At 57.0% G+C, this 15,650-nt stretch overlaps 2 protein-coding genes across 9 annotated transcripts in view; one reads left to right on the forward strand and one right to left on the reverse strand.

Moving 5' to 3' along the window:
* Positions 1–8,429, reverse strand: part of PTH1R (parathyroid hormone 1 receptor) — a 21,393-nt gene extending 12,964 nt beyond the window's left edge. For 4 of the 5 annotated variants that reach the window (XM_055279632.2, XM_055279613.2, XM_063610935.1 and 1 more), the window contains exons 1-2: positions 8,231–8,429; positions 7,096–7,218 (exon numbers count right to left, since the gene is read on the reverse strand). In XM_055279632.2, coding sequence (XP_055135607.1) covers positions 7,096–7,170 — 75 coding nt within the window. In that variant the 5' untranslated portion in view covers positions 7,171–7,218; positions 8,231–8,429. Of the gene's footprint in view, positions 1–7,095; positions 7,465–8,230 lie in introns of those variants that run through there. The other variant, XM_063610934.1, reaches the window with a different exon arrangement.
* MYL3 (myosin light chain 3) overlaps positions 6,817–15,650 on the forward strand; it is a 25,956-nt gene continuing 17,122 nt past the window's right edge. For 2 of the 4 annotated variants that reach the window (XM_055279728.2, XM_063611029.1), the window contains exon 1: positions 6,817–7,050. The gene's annotated coding sequence lies outside the window, so the exon portion shown is untranslated. Of the gene's footprint in view, positions 7,051–8,514; positions 8,624–15,650 lie in introns of those variants that run through there. The other 2 variants (XM_055279755.2, XM_055279765.2) reach the window with 1 other exon arrangement.

Consider the following 15,650-nt stretch of genomic DNA (forward strand, 5'->3'; position numbering starts at 1 on the left):
CCTGAGGTCAGGAGTTCGAGACCAGCCTGACCAATGTGGAGAAACCTCGTCTCTACTGAAAAATACAAAATTAGCTGGGTGTGGTGGTGCGCCTGTAATCCCAGCTACTCGGGAGGCCGAGGCAGCAGAATCGCTCAAACCCGGGAGCGGAGGTTCCAGTGAGCCGAGATTGCGCCATTGTACTCCAGCCTGGGCAAAAAGAGCGAAACTCCATCTCAAAAAAAAAAAATAAATAAATAAAAATAAGGCTGTTGTGAAGATTAAATGAAGTACTTCACAACAAGCCTGTGCAGGGGTGAAGCTCAGGAAAAGCTGGTTGCTATTGTTGATACTGTGAGCAGCAGCAGCAGCAAGTCACATCCCCGCCATGTGCACCCCTGCTGCCTGGTGACATGGGTGCTCCCAGCCAGGCCAGGGACCCAAGGTGGCTGGGGGAGATTATCTGGGTAAATGGCTGAGTCCAGCGGGTGACAGTGAGGGGCGGATGGGAGATGGGGCCCCAGGGTGGACTGGGGGCAGGGATTACAGGAGGACCTGCTAGATAAGGTGTTCCTGGCAAGCTTTTGGGATGGAAGGGTATCCCAATGGGTCCTTGCATTTCTGGATCTACTCTGGACTTACATTAGGATTCCAGGTTACTGACAGAGGCCCCAAGCTTGAGCTTAGGAGGAAAAAGGACTCCTTCCTCTGCCTCTGCCCTGGCTGAGGAGGCCTTATCTCCTGGGGATGAAGGGGAAATGCTGACAGCTATAACTCTTCTCAGCCTGGCATGCCCCCTGTCTGCTACTCCCTTCTCCCCGCCCCTCCAACCCTCTGTCCCTTGAGGAGTTCCTGTCTTCTCGGCTCAGTGCCAGGGTGCAGAGGACTCAGGCTTGCATCCCCTTAGATCCAGCGGATCTGCAGATCTTGGGTCTCAGGGGTGAGGACTGAGGGACTGGGGCTGGGCTGTGGCCAGGGGTCACTTAGTCCATACTCACCACTTACAGGCCACCCAGCCCTGCACCAGGTGTCCCTATCCCCCCAACACTCCTCCTATGGTCCTGATTAGGGCTGACTTGACTCCCCCAACCCAGCCATCACAGTGCTTGGCTTCAATACCCCCCACTGTAGCACATCCTCCCCATGGTCAGCAAGGAGCTTTAAAACCCATGCCTCCTGCACCTGCTACCATATCCCCATTTTACAGACAGGGACACTGAGGCCAAGAGTCACAGTTAGATAGAGGAGGGCCAGGGATGGAGTTAAGATCCACTTGACACTGAAGCAGCAGCCTTGGAAGAAGGGAAAGAGATGAGGAAGTGCCCAGCCACACGGGTACCCTGGCACCAGCCACAGTATCATCTTTCCATAATCCTGGATTTTAGCTGCTGCATTAAGCAAGTCTCCCTTTGCAGATCCCCTAAGGCAGCCTCCCCAAAGCCGATTTAGGAGCGGAGGAGGTGGGTAGACATAAAGGTGCCGGTGATGGCGGCTTGTCCCCAGCTGTAACTGGGTAGAGGACAGTTGGGCTCTGGTGTTGGGAACCAGGCCGTTGATGCCTCCAGCACAGCCAGAAGGAGAAAACCCTGGCTAACAGGAGACCCCTTCGTGACCTCCTGGCCTTCCTACAGCCCTCCTCCAGGTTCTACTACTGGGACCCATGCTGGCACCCCTGGATGTCTCCCGTGCCAGCTGGCTGGGACTGCTCCCCCACCCCTGCTACCCTCTCTCTGTCCGGCTGGCCTGAGCAGGCTCCTCGTCCTGCCCCGCCACCGTTGTTAAGTGCTGACTTTTCCTCCCCTTCGCCAGGCCTTCCTGAACAGGCTGCCTGTGTTTGGGGCTGGGAGGGGCTGGGGGGGGGAAGAGGCACTGTGACGCCTCTCATCCTGGCCAGCCAGCGTGGCCGCCTTCGGGGCAGGCAGTGGGATGGAGCCTGGGATAGCGGAGTTGGCTGCTACGACCTGGTGGATCTTCACAAGCAGCCCCTACCTGGGCTGAGGAATCAAGGCCCAGAAGAACAGTATGGCCTAATCTAAGCCATCGCCTGCTCAGCAGAATGGGATCCCACTAGGTCTCACCTCGGGCATAAGACTGGCCCCAGAGTTGGGGCTTTTAAGGGTTTGAAGGTCTCTGATGTTTCTGCAAACCTGAGCAAAACTTTGCGCCCTTCTCCCAGTCACACCATATTTTGCAGACAATTTCAGAGGTCTGCAAAACCCTCACCCCACCTTTTCTTTTTCCTGAGGACTCTCCTTCTGAAATAGCTGCCTTCCTGATGTGGTGGCTGGACCAGGGAGTGTCCCCAGAAGGCCCACAACAGGAATCTGAGGGAGGCTACTTGACGCCTCATTAAAACATTCCGAAGAAAACCCAAGTTCCTGGGAGGGCTTGGCCCCCCTCCTACTGCTCTGTCCATAAGCCGTTTCAAGAGCTGAGGTGAATGTGTTTAAGGGCAGGTGATATAAAAAGCTTCAACAAATCAATACGAAAAAGACAAATAACCCATAGAATGATGGTTAATGGCCCTGAGCAAGCTCTCACTGTAAAGCCCAGAAGTCACTGGTAATCAGCAAATTAAAATGACAAGAGACACCATTTTCACCTATCCAAGCAAAGGTGAAACACAAAGAATCCTCCTAACATCCTATGAGATAGTGGGCGTGGGGAGAGAGGCCCTCCTGGTTGGTCTTGGTGTTGTATAAGTATAAAGCAGCACAAGCTTTTTAGAGGGCAATTTGGCCATGCTATTAAAATAAAAAATGTGTATATTCTCAGGCCCAGCAATGACAAAATCTAGAAATATCCTACTAGGAAATAGTCACATGGGGACACTAGAAGGCATTTCAAGGAGCTTCCCTGCCACCATCTGGAATCACCGCACACATAGACATACACACAAATTATGCAGAAATGATCTAAATGTACATTCCTATGGACTACTTAATGAGTCCCATGTTTTGGAATACTGTGTAGCACTTAAAAATATAGATTCATATTTACTGAAATGAAGATCTCTAAGATCTTTACGTCAAAATATGTATGTGGCAGAGCCCTATCTAGAAACCGATGGCATTTATTTAAAAACAACCAGCCAGACACATAGAAAATGACAAAACTATCTACCTGATATGTACACAAAGAGGTACCATTTGGAAACACACAGAAAGAGGAAGGAGAATGCCCCTCTACCCAAACTGCTAAAAATGGTTTTCCCTAGAAGGGAACTGGGGCTTGGGAGTGATCAAGGAGGGCTTCTGTTTAATTTTTATTGATTGATTCTCTTTTTTCTTTTTTTTCAGAGACAGGGGCTCACTCTGTCACCCAGGCTGGAGTGAAGTGGCATGATTGTAGCTCATTGAAGCCTTGAACTTCTGGGCTCAAGCAATTCTCCCTCCTCAGCCTCTCAAGTATCTGGGATTACAGACTTGTTTGACTCTTTTATAAGAACATATTCATATATCAGTTGTGAAGTTAAAAATTAACAAAATAACAGAAGGATTTAATTTTTTTTTTTTTTTTACAGTCTCTGTCGCCCAGGATGGAGTGCAGCAGTGTGATCTCAGCTCACTGCAACCTCTGCCTCCTGGGTTCAAGCGATTCTCCTGCCTCAGCCTTCCAAGAAGCTGGGATTACAGGCACGTACCACCACGCGTGGCTAATTTTTGTATTCTTAGTAGAGATGGGGTTTCACCATGTTGGCCAGGCTGGTCTCGACCTCCTGGCCTCAGATGATCCGCCCGGCCTCCCAAAGTGTTAGGATTACAGGCGTGAGCCACCGCACCCGGCCATGATTTAATTTTTAAAAAAGAAAGAAAAAGAAAGAGAAAATCCACAGTGAGACATGAGGATCTCCTGCCAGCAGCAAATCTCGTGCTGCTTTGGAGGAAGGAATTCAGTGCAAAGGTCTAAAGATCTGGGTTCAAATCCTGCTGTGCCACAGACTCACTGTGTGATTCTCAGGGCCCTTTCGCGTAGAAATCACGGGGTGAATGGATGTAATGAGAAAACAATCTGTGACAGTTTCTAGCTCAGAATCTGGGGACAGCCACTGTTCTGTACACGTTGGCTTCTTCCTGTCTTTAAAAGCAAGCAACCGGCCGGGCGTGGTGACTCACACCTGTAATCCAGCACTTTGGGAGGCCGAGGCGGGCAGATCACGAGGTAAAGAGATCGAGACCATCCTGGCTAACATGGTGAAACTCCATCTCTACTAAAAATACAAAAAGTTAGCTGGGCATGGTGGCGGGCACCTGTAATCCCAGCTACTCAGGAGGCTGAGGCAGGAGAATGGTGTGAACCTGGGAGGCGGAGCTTGCAGTGAGCCGAGATCGCACCACTGCATTCCAGCCTGGGCGACAGAGTGAGACTCTGTCTGAAGAAAAAAAGAAAGCAAGCACCATGGCCAACCTGCCCCCAGAGCAGGCTGGAAAAGGTCCCACACACTCCCAGCCTGTGAGTCCACACCACAGTCTCTTGTGAGTCCTACCCAGTGGTCACATCTTCACACTCAAGGCCTGTCCCATGCTAAGCTCCAGCTTCTCTTGTTGCAGTTTCTCCTCCACATGTGTACATGCTGGGGACATCCTTAGGAGGACGCATCAAGGACAAGAGTGCCCCTTTGCCTCCTCCTCACAATCTGTGGGTCCATCACTTCCTCTGAACTCCACCCCGCCCCAGACCCCAGGCTCCCAGGTAACTCTTTCCTGTACAGCAGAAGATGGACCAGCTGAGTCTGGCCACAACCAGTGTCCTCCTGATGGAATGCTCTTTGGCCCCCCAAATGTGAGGTCACTGGAGATGTGAGCCTGGTCTTGGGACCAGCTGGGTAGGTAGCATACAGGTTTGGTGACCTGCCATGAGATAAGGTTGGTGGGCTTGAGGGGCATAGGTGCAGATCTAAAGGGGGGCAGTAGCCCTTTGGGCTCAGGAGAGGGAGCTGGCAGGCTGCCAGCTTCTTGCTGGCCCCAGATGAGTCCAGGGGGCCCATAGGATATTGGATGGGTGAGTAGGCTGCCCCTGCCCTTCAGTCCCAATCTTCTGGCCCCAAAGCCAGGGAGTGTCCAGTGAACTCACATGCCCCAACAAGGTCCTGGGCAGACCGAGCATTGGCATCTCTCCTTCTACTCTCAGACATGGGCCAGGGCAAAGCCAGGAAGATTCTCTGCATATATCTCAGCTTCCCTGGAGAGCAGTGGGGCTCTGGGTACCCATACTCCACACACACATAGAGGCACAGGGCTTGGCATGAGATAAATAACGGTCATTGTGGTTGTGTGATTCGGTCCAGTTAAAAATGCGGACAATAACCTTCCTCTGAGGGTAGTTGGGAGGATTAGACTAGCTAATGTATGTGAATTGCTTAGAATCGTGGCAAGTAGAAAGCCCTACAGAAGCATTTATGAAATACACATAAGAAAACAATAGGCCCGGGTGCACAGGCGCTCACAAAGGCACACACAAACACACACAATTGCACCTCCAAGTCATGCACCACAGCTTCAGACACATGAAGTCACACAGGGACTCAGACACTCACAGTCACACAGACCCAGAAGAACACCATGCCCAGAGTCCCACAGAGCCCTGCTCTGACACATAGATTTACTCTCAGGACACCCACACCCATTACCCTGTCTACCCCTCAGACCGTCACACACCAAACTCCGGGGGACGGGGTTGGTGGTAGTTCTATCCCCTGGCATTCGTCAGTACTTGGAGTGTCTCTGCAGAGGGTGTTGAGCTCCTCTGAACCTCAGTTTCCCCATCCACAAGGACTTGTATGGGGCTATCTTTGGTGGGGATCCTTTGCTGGGGCCAGAATTGTGAGGGTGTAGGCATAGGTAAGTGGGAAGTGCTGAGGACCACAGAGGAAAGGAGAGCCTCTGATGATGGGATTCTCAGGCAGATGTTTCTTCCAGGCCCTCTTTTTTAGAGATGGGGCAACTGAGGCACGGAGAAGGACAGCCCAGGCTTACACAGGCATCATGCAAAGGCAGAGGAATCCCAGGCTCATTAGAACTGCCTGGAGCTCTGCCTTGTGTAGGGAGCTGCTGCTGGTCAGAAGGAGGAGGCTGCCTGACTGCCCTGCTCTCTAGCAGGCAGATGCCCCCACTGGGGAGCAGGGAGAAGGGGCTTTGAAGTTAGGCGCACAGGCAGACAGCCTCCTCAGGAAAGGGCTGGTCCCAGGGGATGGGGTTGCTGTGGAATAGGACTGAGGGGCTGGGACAGTCCCCTTCCCAGAAAGTGGGCCCCAGACCCCAGCCCAGGAGGAGGAGGTGCTGCCCACTCTGTGTCTCTAGCTCTCTGCCTTTGCCTGTCTCTCCCTATTTTTCTTTGCTGTTCTTAGTCTGTCCACCCCTCCAGCTGGGGGGATCTCTCCTCCCCACCCGGCTTTGTCTGTCTCTCCTCTCCCTCTAGCCTTCCCTACCATTCTGCTTTTAGGTCACTCTCAGGGAGTGACAGTCTTCCCAGGGGTCTCCTCACTTCCCACAGGATATGCTGTGCTTCTCCTACAGGGGTGCACTGTGAGGTCAGTCTCCTTCAGGGACCTCCATCCCTCCTCCATGCCACACCACACCCACCTCCTTGGGGAAACAGCTTCTACCCTGGGTGAAGCCAGACATGTGTGCATGTGTGTGTGTGAGGGCTGGAGGGGGCCCCTAAATCCCACCCCCTGCCTGGATGATTCTGACCTCAGACCTACATTCCCTGTGTCCGGGACTGCAACAAAACTTGCAGAAAACAGAGGTCCCCAAAGCAAAGTCTGTGGGAGTACGCAGCAGGGCCAAAGCCCAGCCTTCTGTTGGGTCACACTGTCATCTTCCAGGGAGAAACAGCCATGGTGCTCACAGAAGCAGAGGATGGGGAAACCTCAACCACAAATTTCCAGATTTGGGACCCCAAACGAGGCTTCAGAAATAGGGAGGCTTCAGGCAGCTGGAACCCACAGTCCAGACATCCCAGGGAAAGCAGGCACCCAGGATCCTGGATCAGAGGGGACTCTCACCCAAAGTTCGAACTACTGGGGGAACTCAAGACTGCGTGCCTTAGACCTATCCCGCGGACCCCAGGGTAAGCCCGCAGCCTGTCCCGGAGTGTTGGCAGCGGGGGACTCACCAGCGCGTACGCGGAGCTGAGCACGGGGCAGCAGAGCAGGAGCGCCAGGCCGGGTGCGATCCGGGCGGTCCCCATCGCCACCGCCTAGGGCCGCGTCCCTCGGGGCAGCCGCCGCCGCCGGCCCTGGTGGTGGTAGGGGGTGCAGAGCTGCGTCAGGCCGGCCGCCCCGCCCACGCCCCGGCCTAGGGGACCCCGGCGTCCCGGCGGCCCGAGGCCCCGGGGCCCGGCGCGGGGCCCATGCGCTGAGGGCGAGCGAGGGAGCGAGCAGCGCAAAGGAGGGAGGGAGGGAGGGACAGGAGGGAGGGAGGGAGAGCCGGAGGCCAGGCGGGCGGCGGGCGGGCGCCGAGCGCTGCGGAGCGGCCCGTCTGCCTCGGAGCGGAGAAATCACATCCATATGGCCGGGCCCCCCGCCCCCGGCCCGCCCCCCGCCCCCCTCCCGCGCCGCCTTTTCTTTCTTTCTTTCTTTTTTTTTTTCTTTTGGGGAAATGGGAGCTGTGGCTTCGCCCCACGCCCAGTGGGGGGAGGGGTCGGGGTCGCGGTCTGCGGGGGGCGCGCAGGACTGTTATTTTTAGCTCCGCGGCTTTCGCCCGTAGGGAGTCAGGGCTGGGCAGGGGGCGCGTTCTGAGCCGCGCGGGGCGTGCAGTTAGGGGATGCGATCCCAACTTTGCAGTCACACTGAGCCTTTGGGTGTTCCGGCCGCCAGCCCCCGGCCGTTCGGCCTCCTGAGATCCCAGCCCCTCGGCAGCCGCCTCCCGCACCCCTTCCCCATCCTTGGCCAGAGCCCTGCTTGCGCCTATGCGGCTCGGGCGCGCAGCGGCCCCGACGCTCTGTCGGTCTGCCTGTCAGCCCGTCTCTAGCTCCCCCAGCCTTGGCCTCAGTTCTTCCAGCGGCCCCAAGCTCCGTTTCGGTCACTCCCTCGCTCCCTCCCTCCCCCTTTTCTCTCTACGAAAACATTTGCAAGTTTCCAAAAAAGCCACCGAGCCGAGCGGCGCGGGGCTGGCGACTCCCCCGGGTTCCGAGGAGGCGCCGCCGACTGACACCGAGACAGCAGCCTGGCTGCTCCGGCCAGGCCCGGAGTCGCTCCTCCCCGACTCCAGCCACTTCCCCTCGGCGCGGGTCCCCAGCCCCGACTTACTCCGAGCGCGCCGCCGCGGCCCCCGCCTTGCCATGGATGTCGGGGCCCCCCCGACAGCCTCCCCAAGCCAGCGCCCCGTCCGCGGCCCCGGGGGGACTTCATGGAGCTCTCGGGATATCCCCCGCTGGCCGGCCTGGCCTCCAGCGCCCCCCGCCCGGCCGCCGCTCGGAGCCACCGCCCGCCGCGCGCATCCCTCGCCTCGGCGTCTGCCGCTCCCCTCCCCCCCACGGCCGGGCGCCTCTTCCCTCCCCCGCGCCCTCCCGGGCCTTTCCCGCCCCCACCCCCTCCGCAGCCGCCGACGCGGGAGTGTGGAGAGGCCGAGAGGAGCCTTCCACCCCCCGCCCCGGGACATTGCGCTAGAGGCCGAGGCCCGGGGTCTTACGGCGGCGGGATGTGAGTGCTGGGGAGACGGGGCGGGGGCAGCTGTAACATCGAGACCCGAGCAGGGAACCCGGGACGCCGCCGCCGCTTCATTCTCTTCTGGAAAGCACAGGCTTTTTAATTTTTTTTCCCCCTTGATCATCCGGCCCCCGCTGGCGAATAGAGACCCTCAGCCGAGAAGCAAGCCCTCGTTCTTCATGGGCGAATCCCCTGGGGAGGCTGCCTGGTACCCCCGCGCGCCCCCGGCCGCGACTCTGTCAGTCCACTGGGCTCCCGTTGGGGCTGGGTCGGGGTCCCTGGGGAGGCGGCTCGGCTGCCAGCCCCGAGCCCGGCTTGGCTGCTGCCGCCCTCCCCCACGTCCAGCCCCACCCTCGCCTCGTCCCCTGCCCTCCGTCCCATCCCAGGCCTGTCGTTCCGCTCGGCCCTAGGCCAGCCCCGACCCCCGCCCAGGTCTGCAGCCACACATCCCGCTCCCTCCCTGCCCAGCGTCTCTTCGGGTCCGGGTCTCCGAGTCTCGACCCATTCGGCTGCTGGCCGAGCCTCTCCAGCTTGCCCGGCCCCAACCCCGGAGGCTCGAGGCTGCCAGACCTGGGGCTCAATCCAGACACCCAGTCTCAGGCTTCACTTCCCTCCCCCGTTCCCACCCCCACTCCCAAAAGCTATCGGCCAGCTCGGATCCGCCTGGGACCCTCGACTTAGGGGAAGGCAAGGAGGAGTCCGCGGGCGTTGGGGTTGAACGGGGCGGGATTTCTATGTTTGGCTGGGGAGGGCACGCTGGAGCTCTAAGAGGAGGGGCCCTTCGACCCCAAACCTACTACCTCCCGGTACCAAGTGGGGAAACTGAGGCAGAGGGAGGGGCTGGGGATGCGTGGAGCGGAGGGCTTTAAGGATGGCGGAGGAAGCGAATGCATGAGGCCCTGGGAAATGAGTCTGGACTAAGCAACAGCCTGTGCTTGCCCGCTTACCAGTTGTGTGTCCTGGACACTACTACTCTTCGGCTGTCTGGACCTCAGTTTCCTCATCTGCAAAATGGAGAGGTTGGCCAGCTGATTCAAGGGCAATGTTAACTTTACTGTTTAGTTTCCACGAGGGTGGGCATCCTGGCCCATGGGCTCCAGGGGCTCTCCAGACTCAGCCTGTGGATATTGAGCTCCTCAGAGCCTGCAAACCTGCCCTCCAACCCTCAGTGCAAATCTGCCAAGCCCAAGCCCTAAGGCCTAGGATCCAGCTGCAGCCACCCTTCTGCTGGCTCAAGCCCATCCAGCTTCCAGACTGCACTCCCAGGTGCATTCCCCATGTATTTCTTCTTCTGCTGCTGCTTTCTTCTTCTTTCTTCTCCTTCTCCTTCTCCTTCTGCCCTTCTCCTTCTTCTTCTTCTTCAAGACAAAGTCTCACTTTGTCACCCAGGCTGGAGTCCAGTGGTATGATCTCTGCTCACTGCAACCTCCACTTCCCAGGTTCAAGTGATTCTCCCATGTAGCTGGGACTACAGGTGTGTACCACCAACCTGGCTAATTTTTGCATTTCTTGGTAGAGACGGGGTTTCACCATGTTGACCAGGCTGGTCACGAACCCCTGACCTCAAGTGATCCACCTGCCTCAGCCTCCCAAAGTGCTGGGATTACAGGTATGAGCCACCAGCCTTGGCCCTCCCCATGCATTTCTATGGCTGCCTCCCTTCTCTGTGCCCACTGCCCTCATTTCTTGTTCTGGCATTCAAGGGCTGTGCTATTTGAGGCAGTCTCCTCCAAAAATGACTCTCCCTAACAGTAACTGTCTGCTAGACTCCTGGCCTTCTTCACACATCCACTCTCCTGCCTTTGTTCTTGCTGCTTCCTCTGCCAGGATCATACTCCTCTGCCTGGTGTAAAGGATACTCCCCTCCCTCCTTGTGTGCCCACATCCTCCATTACTGGGGAGGGAGGTTGTGATTTCAGGGCTGCCTCCTATGGTATGTAGGCTCCTTGGGACGGAGGCCCAGGTGCCAGAATGGACACCTAGAGAACACTTGTGGTTCTTCAGTGTTATATTTTAATGGTCTCAGCTTTATTATGCTTCTGTTTCTTTTCTTTTTTGAGACAGGGCTGTTGGCCAGGCTGGAGTGCAGTGGTGCGATCTCGGCTGACTGCAACCTCCACCTCCCAGGTTCAAACAATTCTCTGGCCTCAGCCTCCTGAGTAGCTGGCATTATAGTTGTGCACCACCACGCCTGGCTAATTTTTGCATTTTTAGTGAAAATGGGGTTTCTCCATGTTGGCCAGGCTGGTTCCAAACTCCTGGCCTCAAGTGATCTACCTGCCTCGGCCTCCCAAAGTGTTGAGATTACAAGTGTGAGCCACCACACCCAGCACTTTTTTTTTTTTTTTCCAGACAGTGTCTTGCTGTGTCGCCCAGGCTGGAGTGCAGTGGCACAGTCATGGCTCACAGCAGCCTTGATCTCCTGGGCTCAAGCAATCCTCCCACCTCAGGCTCTCATGTTGCTGGGACCACAGGCATGAGCTACCACACCTGGGTAATTAACAATTTTTTTCTGTAGAGACGAGGTCTCACTTTGTTGCCTAGACTGGTCTCCAACTCTTGGGCTCAAGCAGTCCTCCTGCCTCGGCCTCCCAAAGTGCTGGGATTATAGGCATGAACCACCGCACCCGGCCTATGCCTCTGTTTCTAAGTGTCTCTAAGTTTTATGGTTCTGTGACCACTGATCTCCCACCCTGCTTTCCCCCTTGGTGATGAGAAAAGAACATTAATGGAGGGATTGGAAGGACTGAGAGATAAAACTAGAGGCTGAGAGGAGGAGTTCTTTTCAGATCTGACACCAGGGAAAACTTGAGATTTGGAAACATACCATTTGTACTTGGGAGGATGAGGGTGGGCTGTGGAGAGGAATCTGATGGGTGCTGGGCCCCTTAAGGGCATTCCCCTTGCCATAACTCACGTGCCTCACCCCAGAGTCCCCTGCTGGACATTCCACAGCTGTGGGTGGGGCCACAGATCATCTCTCTCACCCTCAGGCCTCTGGTTAAAGTGCTACCATGAGGGTGGGGGTGTCACACATTAACTGGTAGCACCCAAGCACCTGGCAGAGTCAGCTTGCCCTTTTTGACAAGCAGGCCCCAGGGGCTCAGAGTTAGTTTCTGGTTAGTGTCAGGTCAGTGTTAGTTTCAATGGGGTTTGAAAAGGCCTGGCTGGGGGTGGGGAGTAGGAGTGAGTCCCTGTCTCTAATCCTCAGACTGGGGCCTAGGAGGAGGAGCCAGGGTGGTCACTGGATCTCAGAACTGCAGTAGGGGCCGGACTCTGGCCCCACTGCTGCTGGTGTGGCAGCCCCAGGCTGACAGGCCTCTGCTGCAGCCATCCCACTGTGAGTAGGGCTCTGGCCAAGGTACACAAGACCCTGGGGCCAGGGTGGGCATCAGACACCAACAAGCAAGGCAAGAGGCTCAGCTCTCTGAGCAATGCAGCCTGGCCTCCCGCCCTCAGAAAACCCCTTGCCCAGACCAGGGGTTCTCTGGGACTAATGGCTCACATCTATTTCTGAGTCCTTATATTTCCCCAGTGCTTCATCCCAACACTAGCCCCGAAGTCAGGCTGCATCCAAGCTTAGCCCTGATCCCAGACTGACCTCTATCTCCATGATGAGCCCCAACTTCGGGCTGAGTTCTTATCCCAATCTGATTTCTAGCCCCTGGCTGAACTCTGACCCCAGGCTGTGCCTCCACCCAGCCCTCAACCCCAGAACTCTCTCGGCTTCTAGGCCCCTCTGGAAGCTTTTTGAGGCAAGAGGCCAGTAGGGGAGGGGATGGCCAGGCCATAAGTGAAGCGAGGTGCCACTTTTACAGCCATTTCGGCTGCTCATAAACACCCCCTGACACCCGGCTGAGTCGCTGGAGGCTCCCATGGCAGCTGGCTGGGCAGCCCCCTCCCCTTGCAGCAGAAGCATGGCTGCCTGTCTTTCTTGCCTCTCGGGAAGGTGAAGGGAGGGACGATGGGGGCACCTGGGACCAGCAGGCTCTGTCCCAGCCAGGGAGCACTCCCAAGGCTCCCAAGGAGCTAGAGGTATGGGCCTTCTGTCCCTGCTGGCCTCATGGTTACAAGCCCCCTGCTGTCATAACACCAGGTCCACAGATGTGTCTCCATGCAGGCATGTCTTGTCTGCTCCATAGCACAGCCCAGGTACTTAGACACTCATCCCCAGGGAAACCACAGACTTGGGCCTCCCAGCTGTGCTCAGGCCCCCAGGCTCCCCTGGCCCCCACTCACCTGCAGCCCACGGGCCTTCCAAGTCGGGCCTAAAGCTGCAGAGCAGACTCAAGTTGGCCACGGGGAGGCCATGGATAGTCCCTGAGCAGCTTCTGTGGCTCAGGCCTAAGCAAGGATAGTGCTGCTGGGGACAAGAAAAGGCCTGAGTCAGAGCTTCCACTTGAAAAGAAAATTAATTACTTTTTACCAAGCCCTACACTGGCCCAGGACTTTGTCCCACGCCCCTAGTCAGGAGTAGGAGGCAACAGAGGCAGATCCAAGTGTGCCAGTGTTCAGATGCCCAGGGCTGGGCCCTCCCCTCAGCATCCATGGGTCTGCCTGCCAGGTAACCGGGCCCACTCAGGCTGCCAGACATGTGTGTGTGTGTGCCTCAGTAGTCCTCTCCTTGCCCTGCCACGTCTCTCTCTTAGTCTCTGTGTCCCTGTCTGACCCTCTGGTCCTTTCCACATCTCAGGAATATCAGGCTGCCACGAGGTATGAACACAGCCCCTACTAGTGACTTTACTCAAGTTTAAGGCACCCAGAGAAATCAGAGGGGGGCTGGAGGTGGTTCTTGCCTGTGTCACAGGCAGGAAAACTGAGGCCCAAGAAGGCCTGATCTGCCAGCACTGGGTACCCAGTGGCTCCTAGACGGAAGAGATGGGGGGCCCGTCATTCCACTCCAGCCCATGTCCTGACCCCTACAACCCCACAGCCACCTCATATCTGACTCCTGGTGAGGAGTCAGTCAGGAAGCCCTCTGTATCTGCCTCCCAGGCCCTTCCAGGCCCAGGGTCTGCTTAAGCCGTCACAGGTCTCAAAGGCAGGGGTCTGTGGGCAGGATGACCTCTCTCTGTGGGTCTGTAGAACGAGCCGTGTTCAGAACCAGGGCTGGTTGCTCAGGATGAAGATGTGGGCAGACAGGGAGGCAGAGACCCTGCAAGATCCCAGAAACCTCACCCCCAGGCCCTGTGACCCGGCTGGAGGCTGCCCTTCTGCCTGAGCCCAGTCTGAGCTGGTTTGTGTCTGGAAGTCCTAGGCTCAGCCTGACGAGGTATAATGATTCACGTGGCAGCTGCCACTCAGCACATTCCAGCCGTAGCCCCCAGTGCCCTGCATGTGAGGCAGCTGGCCCCAACCACCCCCAGCCATTGGGCACATTCCTAGGGCCCCCCTCCCTGGGTCTTCCAGGTTCCTAGGGAGGGTACCACTCACTAGAGTTTCCAAAGTACTTTTTGTTTCACAAGTTAGACAGGGAGGCAGGGAGCTTGGTGATACCTGGCCTCCAGGTGGAGAAAACGGGACCAAAGAGCAGAATGGACTGGCCAGGGGACATAGTGAAACTATGACAAACAGCACTGATGGGGCTCCTGCCCCAGCTACTCTGAAGTGCACTGCTCCAGGGGGTATCCCGGGACATGTAGGCCATTCTGTGACCAGGCCAGCGGGGGTCAGTGGGCAGTTGTGCCCAAAGGAGGGAGAGTTCCCCTGTGCTCTGTCAAGCCTCCCTGTTGCCCTGGCTCTCGACCGCCAGAGCCTCTCCCTCCCCTGAGTCCACATGCACTGCCCTACCCTGCCCACAGGCCCGGTCCTCACTGGCCAGGGAAGCAGGAGGCTGGGGCCTGTTCTGCTCTGACCTGTGGAGCCCTGAGCCAGACACCTTCCTGCTCATGGCCCCAGTTTCCTGATCTGTTGTTAACAGTTGGGCAGTTTCAGGCTCAAAGGGATCTGTAAAGTGCCCAAGCACTTGGGTCTTGGATGCAAGCAGACCTGGGAGTCTGAAAACCTGAAGGCCTTTCTCCCCTCGAGCCTTGGGCCTGCCAGTTTGTGTTCCTCCTGTGGGCCCCAGCCCAGGGCTCTGGGGGGCAAGTCTGGCCCTCAGCTCCGGGGACAGGAAGTTGTATTTTGGTCCTGGGTCCTGGGGAAGAGGCAGGGGGAGAATGGCAGCTCAGACCCAGCCATGTTTACTCGGGCCCGGCCCCCTCCGAGCTCAACAGGCTCCCATTCATTGGGAGCCCCATAAACCCTTTGGGGCTCCCTGAGGTTCAGAACGCCTGGATGCCAAGGCTGGCTGCCGCCCCCAGACCTGCTGGGAGCCGTGGGCAGCAGGTGGGGCATGAGTGAGGCATAAGTGGAATGGTGGGTGGGAGCCTGAGACACGCTTGAGTTTCCAGGTATTTGGAGTGGAGTAACAGTTCTTGCCCCATGCACACTGTGGAGCAGTTGGGAAATCCAGGGAGGTGGTGGAGGTTGAAGGGTTCCTCCCATGGCCATGGGGCCGTCAAAACTGATTTCTCTTAGATCAGGCCCCAGAAGGGTGTCTCCTCAGACTAGGCTCCTGAGGGCATGTCCTCAAATCGCACAACCCTCAAGGCAAGGCTGAGACTGCTGTGTCCAAAGCAGAGCTGATGTCCTTGCTGAGGCCGCATCCCTGGCCTTGGGTTGTTGACAGTCCACTCCCTGGCAGCGTGAGCACGGGTGTGCATCCCACTGGAGTAGGGCAAGTTTCTGGTCTGTTCCTCATCTGTTCAGCAAGAGGTCTTCACTGGAAGGGGAAGCACTGGGATTGGATGCTGAGGGATGGGGCCCTCAGGTCTGCATCCCTCAGTGTTGCATGTTGTCACCTTTGTGCCCATTTCTGTGCTTTCTTTAGGTGAGTTAGAGCACCGTCCTGTGGTCCCTGGAAATGGAAGGGAGGCAGCAGCAGTGTTCGATGGGAAGAACTGTGGCTTGGGGATCCAAACCTTGCCCAGCTTTCCCATGACCTGGAAGCAGTTCTGTCCCCACTCAGGTCTTCAGTTCT

The sequence above is a fragment of the Symphalangus syndactylus genome, chromosome 1, assembly GCF_028878055.3.
Source record: "Symphalangus syndactylus isolate Jambi chromosome 1, NHGRI_mSymSyn1-v2.1_pri, whole genome shotgun sequence".
Taxonomy (NCBI): domain Eukaryota; kingdom Metazoa; phylum Chordata; class Mammalia; order Primates; family Hylobatidae; genus Symphalangus; species Symphalangus syndactylus.